Source organism: Hylobates moloch, unplaced genomic scaffold (genome assembly GCF_009828535.3).
Source record: "Hylobates moloch isolate HMO894 unplaced genomic scaffold, HMol_V3 SCAFFOLD_8, whole genome shotgun sequence".
Lineage (NCBI taxonomy): Eukaryota > Metazoa > Chordata > Mammalia > Primates > Hylobatidae > Hylobates > Hylobates moloch.
In genome coordinates this window covers 31,027,982-31,045,380 of record NW_026652283.1, presented here as the reverse complement: position 1 = coordinate 31,045,380, position 17,399 = coordinate 31,027,982, and the positions used below count along the sequence as shown (strand labels likewise).

Genomic DNA, 17,399 nt, shown 5'->3' with positions numbered 1-17,399 from the left:
ACTGCTATACCATTATATCTTAATTTGTTGTACAACAGTGAATTTAATATCTCAATGGTTATCATTGTACTAGCATGAGTGATCAAGATTTTTAACCTCCTAAACTTAGTTTTCTCTTCTGCAAAATGGTGATAAATTAACCTTACAGAGTGGTATTCTTCTGTAAGATGGTGATAAATTATTACCCTGCAATAAGGACTTTATGAAATTCTACATGGAAAATGCTTAACATAACAATGGGCACAGAGCACATGTTAGCTTTTTTTTTTTTTTTAAGTGTTTGTTTTAATACCAAACCTGAGATTACAATTTAAACATTGCTATCAAAGCTCAGGAAGTACAGACAGACGTTGGGGCATTTTTGTGACAGGCAAGTATTCTGGTTTTGACATTACCGAAATTTGCCAAGGCTAAGTGGTCTTGGAACCAAACCTAAACAGATTCTCTGCCACAGTGAAATTTTAACACATATGGGTGGAGTTTGCAAAGGAATTAAAAACAATTCAGGTTTCTTCTCTTTGACTTATTTTCTCCATGTACTATTACCCTATTCTGTATTAGATTAATTGTAAAGCTTATTTATTTATGCCTTATATACACATTTCTGTTATTTAAAAAGTACCACTTTCATTAAAATCATTGACAACCCTTGTGTCCTGATGGGGAGCTTGTGTTGAAGTGGGAGAACAAACCCCTCACACCTCATCCTCAGCATTGTATTGGCTCCTGCCTGACATCCATCAGCTCCTAGCAGGTGTGCAATTTAGCAAGTCCTTTAATCCTCCCTAACCCAGCAATTCACTGCCCAGTGGTTCTCAAAGTGTGATTCCTGGAGTGAGGGCCCAGGTCAGCAGTGTCACTGTCACCTGGGAGCTTGTTGGAAATGCAAATTATGTGGCCCCACTGTGCACCGAATCTGACTTTGATAGGGCACTCAGTGATGTATGTCTTGATAACCCAGTAGGTGATTCAAGTGCACACTAGAGAGAGGGAACTACTGTGTCTGGACACAGAGAGGAGGGGGTTGGAGAGGTTATTTTCCCCAGTGACGGAGAGTGTCTGTAACCTGTTAACTCATTATGATTTTATAAATATTTTAATCTGACATTTTCTTTTATTTGTTTGTTTTTGAGATGGGGTCTCACTCTGTCACCCAGGCGGGAGTGCAGTGGTGCAATCTCAGCTCACTGCAACCTCTGCCTCCTGGGTTCAAGCAATTCTCCTGCCTCAGCCTCCCGAGTAGCTGGGACTACAGGTGCATGCCACCATGCCCAGCTAATTGTTGTATTTTTAGTAGAGATGGATTTCACCATGTTGGCCAGGCTGGTTTTGAACTCCTGACCTCAGGTGATCCACCCACCTCGGCGTGCCAGAGTGCTGAGATTACAGGCGTGAGCCGCCGCGCCTGGCTTTAATCTGACATTTTCTGATTTTTCAAGGCTATGAGAAATTGTTAATGTACTGATTAAAGTATGTAAAATTATAAAGACAGATAAAAATGAGTAATAAATATTTTACCAGTTAAACTATGTTTTGAAATAACATATACAACTTGTTTTCCTTAGGAAATTTGTATGTAGTATTTATTAATTCTGTATTATTTAGTCACTGAAATCAATGAGCTATGCTGGAAAGGAAAACATAAATGGGAAAATGGTATTTGAGGTCATTCAAAATGAGATTTTAACATCTTAAGCTTGTGAATTCTGAATCTGTAACCAACATTTTTCGTCCAGGGCAGTAGCCCTGTTAAAATAGAAACAAACTGTTTTCCCGTTAGCTTTTTTAGAGCATTACTAATAGTTAAGGCATTAGTCCATTTAGAAATCGCCCTATTCCCAGCTGTACTTTGAATGCTTTTAAAGGTTCCATGTGCCTCAGTTGTTTACTTTACTTTGATAAATAGAAGTCTCTCTGTGCTCATATACTCCCTCTCATGCAATGTGCTGCAGCAGTCCGTCCTCTGGGGAGGTGTGGCATGTTTTGCATGAGGTCGTCCTTGGGCAGTAAGTTCGAAGAATGCGCTGAAGTCACAGTGCATTGGTCTGAGCTCCTGGCAGAGCCTGTGTAATAATCTTCAGCCTCTGAGGCTTTACAGCCAGGAGTGAGATTTTATCACATGAACTTTAAAAGAGTAAAGCCAAATATCTTTTTATTAAACCAGAGTAGATTAATTATCAGTATATGTGAAATCATGTCCACTGATCAAGGTAAGTGGTTTCATTTTCTAGTGGATATATTTTTTTCTTCCTAGTGTGGGTCACTTTATAACACGGCATGCTGAGGGATGTAAAAGTGGCAGAGTTTGGTTTTCTTTTAAAGTTAATAAAGCTCACTTTGGTTTTTAACTTCAAGATTAAAATATGTGCTGTTGATGGGTTTTGGCTCTCCAGGGGGCTTCTTCTGGGCTAACCAGATACAAATGTGTTTGATAGTTATGTTTCTCTGGCTTATTTTTATTATCCTAAGTAAGGTTTGGAAATTCGGTCATTGAGGGGAGAAATACAGAGAAAGAAAGGAACAGTTTTCTCTTTTTCCTCCCATTTCTGGTGTGAACAAATATTACGAAATATTTACCACTAATCCTTTTTCTAATGCTACTGCATGGAGCATTGTTCTGTTAAAGCAAACAAACAAAAATTCCCACCATCCCAGTCTTGTTTTGGTGAAGTTCAGGGGAGTAAGTATTATTTGTTTTTCTATAAAAGACAACATTGTAGAGATAGGCATGAGTTTGTTTTTTAAAAATTATTAGTGGTGGTAGTATTAAGCCACTGTGGTCTCTTTCAATGTTGTAGAGAGCATATTAATGAGAAATTGAGTCTTTGAAATAGAAATGTAATTCTACTGTGTGATAGAAATGTAATCATGTGACGGGAAATGTCTGCTAAAAATATTTTTAATCACTGAAATGGGTTCATTTTGTTTACTTTCCCATTCGTTTTTGACTGGATATAAGCCTCGCTGAAAAATGTCTACACTGCTGAACGAGATAAACTAAAACTTAGAACCGGCAGCCTTCACAGTTACCAGTATTCTTTCTGATGGTGGTGTGGCTCTTTCCTTCCTTAAGTGTCAGGGGCATACTCTGCGTATGGAAGCCCAAGGTTGGGGTTGGTGACAGCACTGCCTCAGGAGAGCTGAGGCGCCCCTCCTGCAGCTGCACAGCTGGCTCCGTTCCCAGGTTCTAGTAGCTGCGGGAGGGTTAAGCAGCCCAGTCCATGCCTGCCCCTGCTCCCTCCATCACTCAGGCAGAAGCCTGAATTCTTTTGCAGGCATTCCACTACTCTTGCATAAAGTTTGGAGGTCTTGTGATCTCTCCAAAATTTACCATCATACTCTAAATATGAAATTAAAAAAAAAAAAAAGAAATGCCGCAAAAGGGAAGTGTTTTCTCACCCCAAGTAGTGAAGTTTTAGGTTCTCTTTTTCCTGAAATAGCTTCTGTCCGTTCTCATTTTATCTTCAAACAGTTAGAGATGATTGGAGAGACAGTATTCCCTCCTGGAAGGCAGCTCGTAATTAGAGAGGAAAATATTTCTAGAACAGGAAGGTGAAGCTTGAGAGGTCAGTGTCGATAAACATAGAGAAATGGTTGGCTCTTGTTTTCTGCTTTAATGGACAGCACCCTTTAGAGAGTGGCCACTACAACGATACGGGCTTTATAAGTTCCTTTTTAGGTTTGTAAACTGAGAAGACAGTAATATAGCACTTCCTGCCTACACTACTGGATTATTTTGTTAAATCATCTAAAAAAAATTGTAAATATGCATATTTAGTGCACATGTTATTTATAACAGTTTTATCTTTTTTAAATGACCTGAAAAACTTCTCTTTCTAAAGCTCATGCTTTCAGGCAAACCCCTTTCACATGAAAGAAATGAAATATGATAGAGTATGATGAATGACTCAACAGGAAATATGATGCGGTTCTTTGGAAGAATGATAACTTGGTGTTCATTTAATAAACATCCAAATGTACATGTAACCGAAACTGCAAACTAGGACTAAGATTTAAATTTAATCAGTTCTTCTTAGCTACTAGAATAGACTTGAGGAGGTCAAGAGTAGATAGGAGGCTCCTGGAATAATCCAGAGAAAAGTTGAGTTCATTTATTTCAAAAATAAAAAGGCATTTTCTTAGATGTTTTGTGGACCATCCCTGCCCACTTCCTGAGCCACCTTCTGATAACCTTTACTGTAGGCATCTTTTTTCTTTGTAAAATAACAAGCTAATTTTTATTGGCTAAAGTACATTTGTAAATGTCTTCACCCTGGTTTGTGTGTGTTCTCTGATTTATCTCCCACCACAGCACCTGCTAAGCTCTGGCTAGAACACGTCCTTCCATTTTTATTCCCTGGCGAATTGACACAAGTTGGTTAGTTATATGTTGAAGCAGGCAGAAGGAAAACACTTAAGAGAAGAAAAATAGTGTTAATCATAGAATTTGGTCATTCTACATGGTGGTTATTATAATAAAACTTGGCCTGGGGAAAATGGGTCTTTCACCCTCTTAGAGAATAAGTACACACAAATACATTTTTTAAAAATTTAAACAAAAAAATAAAAAGACGTGTCACTGTGGTCTTGTCTTTCCCATGCCATTATAAAGCAGTTATTTCTTTTTTTTTTTTTTCTTTTTTTTTGGGACGGAGTCTCGCTCTGTCGCCCAGGCTGGAGTGCAGTGGCTCTAAGCTCCACCTCTGGGGTTCACACCATTCTCCTGCTTCAGCCTCCCGAGTAGCTGGGAACTACAGGCGCCCGCCACCATGCCTGGCTAATTTTTTGTATTTTTAGTAGAGACGGGGTTTCACCATGTTAGCCAGGATGGTCTCAATCTCCTGACCTCGTGATCCGCCCACCTCGGCCTCCCAAAGTGCTGGGATTACAGGCGTGAGCCACCACGCCTGGCCATAAAGCAGTTCTTATTTCTTATGCTTAGTCCCAAAAACCTAGTCTTCCTTGAGTCATTTTTCTCTGACGTACAATCTGGCAACAAATCTTGCTTCAAGATCTATCAAACTGACTATGTCTTATTGCCTCTACTATTACTTGCCCTGCTTTAGGTTACACACAGCTTTCCCCTGGATTGGTTCTACTAGCCTCCTATCTACCCTTGACCTCCTGGAGTCCATTCTCTACGTAACAGCCTGTGTACAGCTCTGAAAATGGAGGGCGGATAATTGCCACTTCTCTGCTTGCAGTCGTTCAGTGGATTCCCATCTCTTTCAAAGGAAATCCCCTGTTCTTTCAATGACGTGCAAGGCCCTACCTTCTCTAGCCCCCCTATCCCTAACCCTTAACTTTCTGACCTCAGCATCAGATGTGCTCCCTAGTCTATCCATGTTGTCTTCCTTATTTCTCTTTGAACATATCAGCTGTGCTTCTACCTTAGGATTTTTGTAGTTTTACACTTTGCTTGGAATGCTAATCCTCAAAATATGTTATGCCTTATTCCCTTCATGTCTACTCAGCTAGCACTGTATTAGTGAGACCTCCTTGTCCTCCCTGTATATAGGATATAATAATAGCCTCTCACCTAATAGCACACCTGTTCCTTCACCCAGTTTTACTTTCTTTATAGCAGTTTTTTTGTTTGTTTCGTTTTGTTTTGAGACAGGGTCTTCCTGTCATCCAGGCTGGAGTACGGTGGCGCAGTCTTGGCTCACTGCAACCTCTGCCTCTCAGGCTCAAACGATCCTCCCACCTCAGCCTCCACAGTAGCCAGGACTTACAGGCACACATCACCATGCCTGGCTACTTTTTATATTTTTAGTAGAGACAAGGCTTTTGCCGTGTTGCCCAGGCAGGTCTCGAACTCCTGAGCTCAAGCAATTCACCTGCCTTGGCTTCCCAAAGTGCTGGGATTACAGGTGTGAGCCACTGTGCCTGGCCCTTCATAGCACTTTTACCATTTAGCATGTCGTACAGATTATTTTTTTGTTGTGGTGTTCACTGCTATATTCCTAGGGTCTAGAAAGGTAACTAATAGATACTGGGTGCTTTGTTAATATTTGTTGATTGAATACATTTCTAATATTCAGTGCCTTTTTCTGTTGGGAAATGTAAAGTAAAATGAGCAGGAATATAAGAAGTTTAATAAATTATAAATATTTGTAGTGTTCTCCATTTCTTCCCTTCAGTTCTCTTTTGAGAATAAATATCTTGGCTTGCTAACCTCTGGTGTCCCTTGTTGAGCAGCATGTCAATAATGAGTTTCTGCTATCAGAAGTCTCACAGGCCAAGTTGATGTAAAGAAGTATAAAGAAAGTAAGGAGGGGTTAGTGGGTTAGTGAGATTTGAATCTGTGGCTGAACCCGTACATGATTTTGGATGATGAATTAATGGGCTGTGTTGTAAGACAGAAACGAGATGAGGGAGAAGCTTTGGGGTGTGAAACCAAGAAATGTGGAGCGATACTGTCTGTATGGAGAAAATTGTGGCCAAGATTTTTTGCTATTAAAGATGTACTTAGGGCCCGGCGCAGTGGCTCATGCCTGTAATCCCAGCACTTTGGGAGGCCGAGGCGGGCGGATCACGAGGTCAGGAGATCGAGGCCACGGTGAAACCCCGTCTCTACTAAAAATACAAAAAATTAGCCGGGCGTGGTGGCGGGCGCCTGTAGTCCCAGCTACTCGGGAGGCTGAGGCAGGAGAATGGTGTGAACCCGGGAGGCGGAGCTTGCAGTGAGCCGAGATTGCACCACTGCACTCCAGCCTGGGCGACAGAGCGAGACTCCGTCTCAAAAAACAAAACAAAACAAAAAAGATGTACTTAGGCCGGGCGCAGTGGCTTACACCTGTAATCCCAGCACTTTGGGAGGCCGAGGAGGGCAGATCGTGAGGTCAGAAGTTTGAGACCATCCTGGCTAACACCGTGAAACTCCGTCTCCAGTAAAGATACAAAAAATCAGCTGGGCGTGGTGGCACGCACCTGTAGTCCCATCTACTCGGTAGGCTGAGGCAGGAGAATTGCTTGAACCCAGGAGGTGGAGGTTGCAGTGAGCCAAGATCGTGCACTTCAGCCTAGGTGACAGAGGGAGACTCTGTCTCAATAAATAAAAAGATAAAAATAAATTTAAAAAAGAGGTCCTTAATGTTTTATATTAATGATGTACTTGCCCCTCTTTTTGTTTTTTCTCTTCCTACATTTAAGTCATTTCACTCTTTGAAACACTCTTGTAGGAGGGTGATAGGAAAAGTAAAAAGATTGAATAAAAAATAATCTAGAAATGTTTCCTCAGTAGTTCCTGTAAGGCTTGATGTGGAATAGAAAACTAGTACATGGGCCAGGTGTGGTGGCTCACATCTGTAATCCCAGCACTTTGGGAGGCTGAGGTGGGTGGATCATCTGAGGTCGGGAGTTCAAGACCAGCCTGACCAACATGGAGAAACTGCATCTCTACTAAAAATACCAAATTAGCTGGGCATAGTGGCACATGCCTGTAATCCCAGCTACTTGGGAGGCTGAGGCAGGAGAATCGCTTGAACCTGGGAGGCGGAGGTTGCAGTGAGCTGAGATCACGCCATTGCACTCCAGCTTGGGCAACAAGAGCGAAACCCTGTCTCGGGGGGAAAAAAAAAGCCAGTACATGAATTAAAGTGTAAGAATTATTTGTGTGTTTACACTTCATGTAATTTATTTCCAAATTTATCTAGATAATCGGAAATTGACCTGCATTTTAAAATCCGTAGCCAACAGTTAATGTTAAAAAAAAAAGTTCCCTTCCCCAAATGCACAGTTAAAATCTATGAACTGCTGTTTGCTATTTGATAATATACTTGATCTGAATAGTAATTATACATTGTTAGATTACATGACTTCTTAGAAATATGGAATCAATTTTGACTATAGCAAAAAGAAATTATACAAAGCTTGAAAATAATTTTGTTATTTTATAAATGTAAGCCCCCTAATGTCTATCAGTAGTTACTGATTTATTAGAAATATCATGTTTTTCTCTAATATTGGCCAGTAAATTTTTTTTAATTTATTTCCATCAGAGTTACTAATTTAGAGTGTAAAATAGCAAAATAAGAAATATCAAGGAAAAAAGGTATTTCTGTTAACTTTTTATCTAAAATTGACCATTTCGATACAGAATGGTAACAAGTCATGCTTAGGGTTAGGAAATGTAACTGTATTCACTATACTCAATCCTAAAAATTGTGTAATACCTCTATCTTCAAGGAGGTTTAAGTTTGCCTCCCTCATAGACCTCTAAATGCAGTGACTGTGACAAATGTCATAGGAGAGGTACAAAATATGTTTGGAGAATAGAAAAGGAGAAACAACTAATGTTTCGTTGATTCAAGGAAATTTCCTCAAAAAAGGTAACATTGGAGCTAGATATTGAAGAATTTGTTTAAACAAAGACTTTGTTTTTTAAGCTAAAAGAACCAACGTATGTAAAAGCAGAGAGAAACATATGAAAAGAGAACTGTGTTTTCCAGGAATGGAGAAGATGAGAATGTGGCTAGAGCGTTAGGGGTACGTAGTTCTGAGTAGATGGATATTAGGCCCTTCAGGAGATCGATGCGTTTTTTTTTTTCTTTTTCTTTTCTTTTTTTTTTGAGACAGAGTTTCACTCTTGTTGCTCAGGCTGGAGTGCGATGGTGTGATCTCAGCTCACCACAACCGCTGCCTCCCAGGTTCAAGCAATTCTCATGCCTCAGCCTTCCGAGTAGCTGGGATTACAGGCATGTGCCACCACCCCCAGCTAATTTTGTATTTTTAGTAGAGACGGGATTTCCCCATGTTGGTCAGACTGGTCTCGAACTCCTGACCTCAGGTGATTTGCCCGCCTCTACCTCCCAAAGTGCTGGGATTACAGGCAAGATAGATGTCTTAATGTGAAGGGTCCTTTATGCAAACTAGAGGTTTTGAGGTTCCCCCTCCCCATCGGGCCTTGCAGTTCCATTAAAGGATTTGAAGCAAGGGAGTAATAAAATTGGTTATATCATTGAATGAATACAATAGTCAAACTTTTTATTTGTAGGAGAAAAATTGTATTAGATGTAGCCAAATATGGCTTAAGTAATGCAGTTTTAAAATTCAGAATTGGAAAATTGGTTATCTTTGATTAACTGGTTCATTTTTCTTCCTAACTTCTTTCTTCTGTCAGCCAGAAAAAAATATAGGAAATAATGGATAAGCTAGAAGCAGTATTTGCTTTTTAAGTTTTGCATGACTGAAACAATCCCCTACAGTGTTAGAAGCCTAACACACAATGCTATTGTGCTCTGGGTCTAGAAAAAATGTGAGGCCTGCTAGTCTGATTCTGCAGCAGGGAGTAAGGAAAGCCAATACTTAACTTTGTAAGCTGCTAAATATTAAATGTTTAGTAAAATGGGGTTTATAGTAATTTTTTTTTTTTGAGATGGAGTCTCACTCTGTTGCCAGGCTGGAGTGCAGTGGCGCAATCTCGGCTCACTGCAACCTCTGCCTCCGGGTTCAAGCTGTTCTCCTTCCTCAGCCTCCTGAGTAGCTGGGATTAGAGGCGCCCGCCACCACGCCCAGCTAATTTTTGTATTTTTATTAGAGACAGGGTTTCACCACGTTGGCCAGGCTGGTGTCAATCTCCTGACCTTGTGATCCACCCACCTCGGCCTCCCAAAGTGCTGGGAATACAGGCGTGAGCCACCGCGCCCGGCCAGTAATATTTTTCTTAAAAAGAGAATATCAAAATAAAGAGGAGACTCAGGAGTAGAGAGTATCACCAAGCCTTTTTTAGAGAGTCACCTAATTTGTTACATGTTTTTCTTAAAATTACCAACCATCAAAAAGAAGAACTTTGATCTACATCTTCAGTAGAGCAGTAAAAATATTTCTCTAATTTATAAGGAAGTTAAGTAACTTTCTCACAGTCATAAAATAATCATGTCAAAAATGTGACCTTTCAACCACTAGTTTTAGTAATCCATCCTGCTTTTTTCCTCAGGGGGGAAAAAAAAAGTACTTCCCAGATAAACATCACCTTGCGTTTCACCGCAGGTCTGAGTGATCCTTACCTGGGAACAAATGATAGTGTTGCTGCATTTAAAGTAGCAGCTTTTGGGTGACTGGCTGGTCCTGAGGAGTTTTTCCTACTTAGCAGTGTTCATTTTATCTATTAATGCCATGAAGCAAAATACAGGTTTGAAAAGTTGAACGAGCAGCGTTGGTAACTGCAAAACAAAGTGTTGCAACACAGTAGGCTGAGGTAGTTTTAAGCAGATAAAGTCTACAGAAATAGTATTAGGCTGGGATGTTTTAGCTGGTAGATTTCAGATTTAGAGAAATCAAGTTTAGAAAAGTAAACCAGCAAAGTAGTACAAAATTAATAGCAACAATGTCAGGAAGAATTTGCTTATGAAAAGGATCTGTTTTCCCTTTTGTGAAGAGAAACATTTGTTCATCCTTGGTTACTTGTGATTGAGATAATTAAAAACAATTTTATTTGGTTTTAGCAGCCTCCTTGTGAAAACTTATGAAATATTAGGCAGTTTGATTTTCTTCTCCTCTCTGGACCTGCAGATAAATTTGTTGTGAATAAATGGAAAATAGTTTGGCAGTGGGCAGAAGCAAGGGAAAAGCCAAGAATCTGGTCGATTTATAAACCAGACATTGTGAATAAATGAGTTGGCTACAGCTCTTAGAAAAAGGCTTTTGCCTTTTGAGTTCTTTTCCTACATCTGTTTTTATTTCTTTCACACTTTATGAAGTCAATAAAAATTTTGATTTCATTGTTACAGAAGTTTCTGCTTGTATAGGAGCTTTTCATGCCCTCTGTTGGCCATAAATAATTTACTTTTGATTTCTCAAGGCTCCTAACTGGTGACTTTTCATATAAGGGGATGTCTAGGTTGTTTTTGGTAGTGATATTATCTCTTTGTACCCAGAGAACACTTCTGACACCAAATGGGGGGTTTTCCTCACAGCAACAACCAGTTCTTCAACTCTACCTGAAGTTAGCATCAGATCCCACAGGTGAAGCGCTGAGTCCCACAAGACTATCTCCACGTTAGATGCCAGTCACAAGTACCAGGCACCCCATAGTTCTGACTTACTTGCCGTCAATCAGAGGTTCCCACGAACTCCTCATCAGATTTAATTATTTGCTAGATTGGTTCACAGAACTCAGGAAAGCACTTTACTGACATTTGCTGGTTTATTATAAAGGATACTATGAAGAATATAGATGAACAGCCAGATAAAGAGAGATTAATACATAAGGTGAGGTCCAGAAGATTCCTGAATGTGGGTGCTCCTGTCCCATGGGGTAGGGTAGGCCACTCTCCCTGCACATGGATGTATTCACCAACTTGGAAGCTCTCTGATCCTTGTCATTTAGAGGTTTCATCATGTAGACGTGATCAATTATTAACTCAGTCTCCAGGTGCCCTCCCTCTCCAGAAGTTGGGAGGAATGGGTCTGAAAGTTCCATGCTTCTGATCATTACTTGGTCTTTCTGGCAGCCACCTCCATCCTGAGGCTACCTAGGGTTACGCCAAGAGTCATTTCCTCAAAAGAGGCCTCTACCACCCAGGAAGTGTCAAGAGATTTAAGAACTCTCCGTTAGGAACAAAAGATGCTCCTATTTATTATCCCTACCACTTAGGAAATTACAAGAGTTTTGTTTTTGTTTTTGAGACAGAGTCTCGCTGTGTTGCCCAGGCTGGAGTGCTGTGGCGCAATCTCAGCTCACTGCAAGCTCCGCCTCCTGGGTTCACGCCAGTCTCCTGTCTCAGCCTCCCAAGTATCTGGGACTACAGACGCCCACCACCACACCCGGCTAATTTTTGTGTATTTTTAGTAGAGACAGGGTTTCACCGTATTAGCCAGGATGGTCTCGATCTCCTGACCTCATGATCCGCCCGCCTCAGCCTCCCAAAGTGCTGGGATTACAGGCGTGAGCCACCGCGCCCAGCCGGAAATTACAAGAGATTTAAGTGCTGTTCTTTGTCAGAAACAAGAGACAAAGATCAAGTATATATATTTTTATTATGTCACAAATGGATTCTAAAATCAGATAATCTTACTATTACTTACCTGTGAAGAGGACTTTATGCTTTGCACATAAGTATTGGCTGTGACTTAAACAAGAGTCACATGGTGCTATGAGCTTAAATAATTAGTAGTAAAATTTGGCCAGAGCCAGCCGCCATAGCTTATGTCTGTAATGCCAGCACTTTGGGAGTCCGACATGGGTGTATCTCCTGAGGTCAGGAGTTCGAGACCAGCCTGGCCAGCATGGTGAAACAAAAAATGTCTCTACAAAAAATGCAAAAATGAGCTGGGCATGGTGGTGGGTACCTGTAATCCCAGCTACTTGGGAGCCTGAGGCAGGAGAATCGCTTGAACCTGGGAGGCCGAGTTTGCAGTGAGCCGAGATGGTGCCACTGCACTCCAGCCTGGGTGACAAAGCAAGACTCTCTCAAAACAAAAAAAATTTTTTTTGGCTGGATGCCGTGGCTCATGCCTGTAATCCCAGCACTTTGGGAGGCTGAGGCAAGTGGATCACTTTGAACTCAGTAGTGTGAGACCAGCCTGGTCAGTATGGTGAAATCCTGTCTCTACAAAAAAATACAAAAATGAGCCGGGCGTGGTGGCTCACACCTGTGGTTCCAGCTACTCCGGAGGCTGAGGCTAGAGGACTGCTTGAGCCGGGAAGTGGAGGTTGTAGTGAGTTGAGATCGCACCATTGCACTCCAGCCTGGTGACAGAGGGATACTCTGTCTCCAAAAAAAAAAAAAAAAAAAATACTATTTAAAATTAGTCTTCATGGTGTTTTGGTGAACTTTAGCTTACCAGCTGAAAATTATGGAATTCATTTCATATAGCTTCCACTGTAAATACTAATTTGATCCAAGCCTGTTAATAACACTAAGCCCGGTGATTCTCAACCATGACTGTACAGTGGGATTGCCTGGGAAGCTTTAACATACACTGATACCTGGTCTCACACCCCAGAGACTGACTTAAGTGGTTTGGGGTGCAACCCAGGTATTGCAATTTTCTTTCTTAAAGTTCCACAGGTGATTCTAGTGTAGTCATGGTTGAGAGCTACTGACAGAGAAGCATGATTTTTTTAGAGGTGGCTAACCCCTTCTGGTCTACTGGTTTACATGCAGTAGAGATAGTTGCGGAAGATAATTTTTGCTTAAAATAGGAAAGCAACTGACACAATCGCATGGTAGGCATGCAGGGTTTAGAACAGTAAGAAACTAAAGACTATACCATATAACACTGAATTTATTAAATACATCCCAGAGTGGGTTATCAGCCAAGGTGTGCTAGATCAACTGTGTATGGTGCTGCTAATGAGTTCACAGAAACCTAGAGGTTTTTACTTGCCCAAGGTCACACCACTAGCTGGGGACACAACCAAAACTGGAAAATTATAGCGGTAATTCATAGTTCGTTGCCTTGATTATTTAGGTCAAGTTCTGTAAACTTTTTCTGTGAAGGGCCAGATTGTAAATATTTTAGGCTTTGCAGGCCATATGGTCTCTGTTGCAACTACTCAACTCTACTAACATAGTAAAAAGCATCATACACATTATGTAAATGAATTAATGTGTATTCTAGTAAAACTTTATTGACAGAAGCTGGATTTGGCCTGTGACCTGTAGGCTGCAGATCCCTGATTGAGGATTGTTTTAATCTTCCCATTGGAAAGTTGGCTCCTTGAGAGTAGGTTGAAGATGTTATGGTCCCACGTGGTGCCTTACTTCCTGGTACTGTTACAGTGCCTTCTGTTGCAAGGTGTTAGATGAGTGCTTGTTGAATTAATATCTATGCAGCTCATAACTTTTTTTTCTGTTGCTTCTAACCCTTCCTGTAGGGGAAACAGTTGGCACATATTCCAGCTTTGGAGAGGAAATGCTTGAAGTCTGTAGCAGGGTATAATTGCTGAATTCTTCAAGCGAATTAAAGATCTGAATTTGCTCTAGGGCATTCATAATTATCTTAATTTCCTGGAACAGATTCTAAGAATTCATTTTAAATCTGAAAGTTTTTCTTAAAATCTGTTTTATGATACACTGTCTTTAATTATTTTTGTGAATATTGTTAGTTTCTCACAACAATATTTATTTCAATTCATTTGGATCTGAGATCTTTGTTGTACTTATGTGTGGCCAGTAGACTCTTTAGCAAAATTAAACAAATGCTAATGGGTTCCCACAGCCACCCAAATATTAGAAGTACAGCTCCAGATTATGAGCCTGTTTTTCTTGTTCTTTTCTTCTTATTATTATTATTTTAAAGAGATGGAGTCTCAGTATGTTGCTTAGGCTGGTCTCAAACTCCTGGGCTGAAGCCATTCTCCCGCCTCAGCCTTCCAAGTAGCTGGGATTACAGGCAGGAGCCACCACCCCAGACATGAACCCATTTCTAATGCAAAACACATATTGACCTGACAACAGGGCCCTCAGTTGTGGTGGAAAGAGCAGTGACCTTGGAATTAAAAGCCCTGTTGTGACTCGTGGCTTTGCCACTTTTAACCAACCCTACTTTTATTTACCTGTAATCTGCAGGTATCTGTCCCATTCTTTAGGGATGCCAAAGGTGAAATGAGGTGTGCTGTCTATGTGACAGTGCCTCGTGAGCACTTTTCTGACCCCTCCCTGAGGAGGTTTGGGTCAGGCCTAGCAGAAACTACAGCCATAGAGCATGGAGGGAAGTAGGACTTGACTAGCACAGAGTGAGTCTGTGAGAGTGTGCCCACTGGCTTCCAGAGAGAATGTCGAAGAGTCTACAATGGTGAGGCCTCATCAGCCTCGATTTGAGAAGCAAGTGTAGGTCAGAAATGGGGAGCAGAACAAGAGGAAAAGAGGAAGGTCAGGAGTCTGCAGAGCTGAAGAGGTGGTAAGTGGTTCAAAGCTGGAAACAGGCAAGGTAATCTGGAACTCTGTCTTGATGTCTATTGAGTTATCCTAAATCAAGACTCATGTTCCTCTTACCTTATATTTCTTAAATTGATTTCTTTGATGCCCTGGATATTTTGAAGCTCCTAGCGGCATAATCTTGCCTCATAAAGGCACAGAATTAGGGCAAATAGCTGCAGTGACTTGTGTACCTGCTCATTGAAAGCCAAAGAATCAATAGCTAGAATCTGTGTCCACAAATTGCTTACAAACCACATGTAGATATGACATTTAACATCAGGCAAGGCTGGGCACAGTGGCTCACATCTGTAATTCCAGCACTTTGGGAGGCCAAGGCAGGAGGATCACTAGAGCTCAGGAGTTTGAGACCAGCCCGGGCAAGATGATGAGACTCAGTCTCTACAAAAATGAAAAAAAAATAGCTGAGTGTGGTGGCATACACCTGTAGTCCCACCTACTTGGGAGGCTGAGGTGAGAGGATCACTTGAGCCCAGGAGTTTGAGGTTGCAGTGAGATATGGTCATGCCACTATATTCCAGCCTGTCTGCATGTAAAAACAAAAAATACACACACACACACACACACACACACACACACACACACACACCCCAGCCTAACCACTTACCACCTCTTAATCATCTTTATAATGGACATAAAAATGCCTGCTATACTTTACATCATAGTATTCTTGAGTGGAGTAAATGAAATAATGCATATAAGGTGCTTTGCACAATGTGTGCTTGGCTCACAATAAACACTCAATATTATTAGATATGATTTCTACCATTATCACCAACAGTAGTAAGAATAGTAGTAGTATTTAAAAGCAAGTTTGCATTAGTTTTAAAGCACTATGAAATCCTGTCTTTTTTAAGGCGGAGTCTCACTTTGTTGCCCAGGCTGGAGTGCAGTGGTGCGGTCTCTGCTCCTACAGTCTCCGCCTCCCGGGTTCAAGCGATTCTCCTGCTTCAGCCTCCTGAGTAGCTCTGATTATAGGTGCCCACCACCACACCCAGCTAATTTTTATTTTTATTTTTTAGTAGAGATGGGGTTTTACCATGTTGGCCAGACTGGTCTCAAACTGCTGACCTCAAGTGATCCACCCGCCTCGGCCTCCCAAAGTGCTAGGATTACAGGGATGAGCCACTGCACCTGGCCTCAAGTTATGATTGTTAATATTTTTGTGATATTCAGGATAAATAGTTTTTAGTATTATGCTACTGAAGGACATGTCTCAGCATCGGTGTATCCCTGCCTGAAGCTATATGTTACATTGCATTTACAGAGTTGTCTTGGTGTTCAGAGAACAAATCAGTTGATAAAAGGCCATTTTGAAAACGATTTTTTCCAGGGAGCATCCCCTAGTACCCTGTTGCGGCATCTGTGTGTGAGGGGGTGGTTGGATTATAGATCTTCAATGTGAAGTCAAGCTTCTTATCAAATGAAGTGTTTTGTCCGATCTTAAGAGTTTAAACCCACAAGGAGGTAACAAAGCAAAGGGCTAATATATCTTTTCGCTACTTAGAACTACAGGCCAGAAATTTGCTTTTGTATTCTGAGATCTTATGATACTTGTCTCAATGAAATAAAACTGCATGCATTATTCTGCATTTTCATATTACTATTCTCTGTATTGGTAATTATTATGAAACTTGCTTCCTGTACTTAAAGCAGCATGCAGATTTATTTTATAACCACTTCAAGGAAAGAACCAGTTCCTTTGGAGATTTCCTGTGGTTCCTAAGTTGCATGCCTCCAAGTCTGTTAGGCTGTGGGATTTTGCATTTGAGAGAAATGAGGGAGGTGGAGAGAATGAAGAGAAAGTGGACTGGCAGAATTACAGAATGTGGTTTCATCTGATTTTTTAGGCTGAGGGCTACTCCATTTTTAGACTCCATGCATAGAACTCAGGCATCCTGGGTCCTGCCCTACTGCTGCTTTGTAGTCAGAACATCATGAGATCATGCAGCCTCAAGGCTGGGAACATATGGGATCAGGTCCAAGGGCAGGTTGGAGTTTGGGTTCATGATTTCAAAGTCAGGGGCGTGGGGGCACCCAAGATGATTACCGAGAAGTCAAAAGCACGTGCCAGTAACGGCAATGGGAAGGTCTGGGAAACGGCCAAAACATAGCTGTCAGGAACGTGGGACAGAGTCCCTAGGGCAGCTTTTCCCAAAACATGTTCCAAGATATACCAGCTCTATGGGAAGTTGACTTACAATAATATGTGGTGGAAAGGTTTTCCAGACAAACACTGAGTTCAGAGTTAAGCAGGTTTTTTTTTATTGCAGAGCTTGTCAGAACCTCTGATATGCCCACTAGTATTGTAAGTGTACAAGATGAAGCTTTAGAATTGGGCAAATAACAGATATTTCATACAGAATCCTGGATGTGGCCAGGAGTGATGGGAGAGGAGGGATCCTCTTTTCAGAGTAGCAGTCCACGGAACACACTTAGAGAAAAGTTGTTCCAGGGCCCGTGGCATGTGCTCTGAATTCATTTTCGCCTGGCTCTTAATTCTGGGGTTCG

The 17,399-nt window shown here is 41.2% G+C and overlaps 1 protein-coding gene across 8 annotated transcripts in view; it reads left to right on the top strand.

Moving 5' to 3' along the window:
- Positions 1-17,399, top strand: part of FGD4 (FYVE, RhoGEF and PH domain containing 4) — a 248,049-nt gene that overhangs the window by 144,460 nt on the left and 86,190 nt on the right. The window contains exon 1 of one of the 8 annotated variants that reach the window (XM_032159965.2): positions 2,035-2,210. The exons of the other annotated variants lie outside the window; for them this stretch is intronic. Within the exon in view, the coding sequence (XP_032015856.1) occupies positions 2,120-2,210 (91 nt within the window). The 5' untranslated portion in view covers positions 2,035-2,119. Of the gene's footprint in view, positions 1-2,034; positions 2,211-17,399 lie in introns of those variants that run through there. 8 annotated transcript variants of the gene reach the window in all.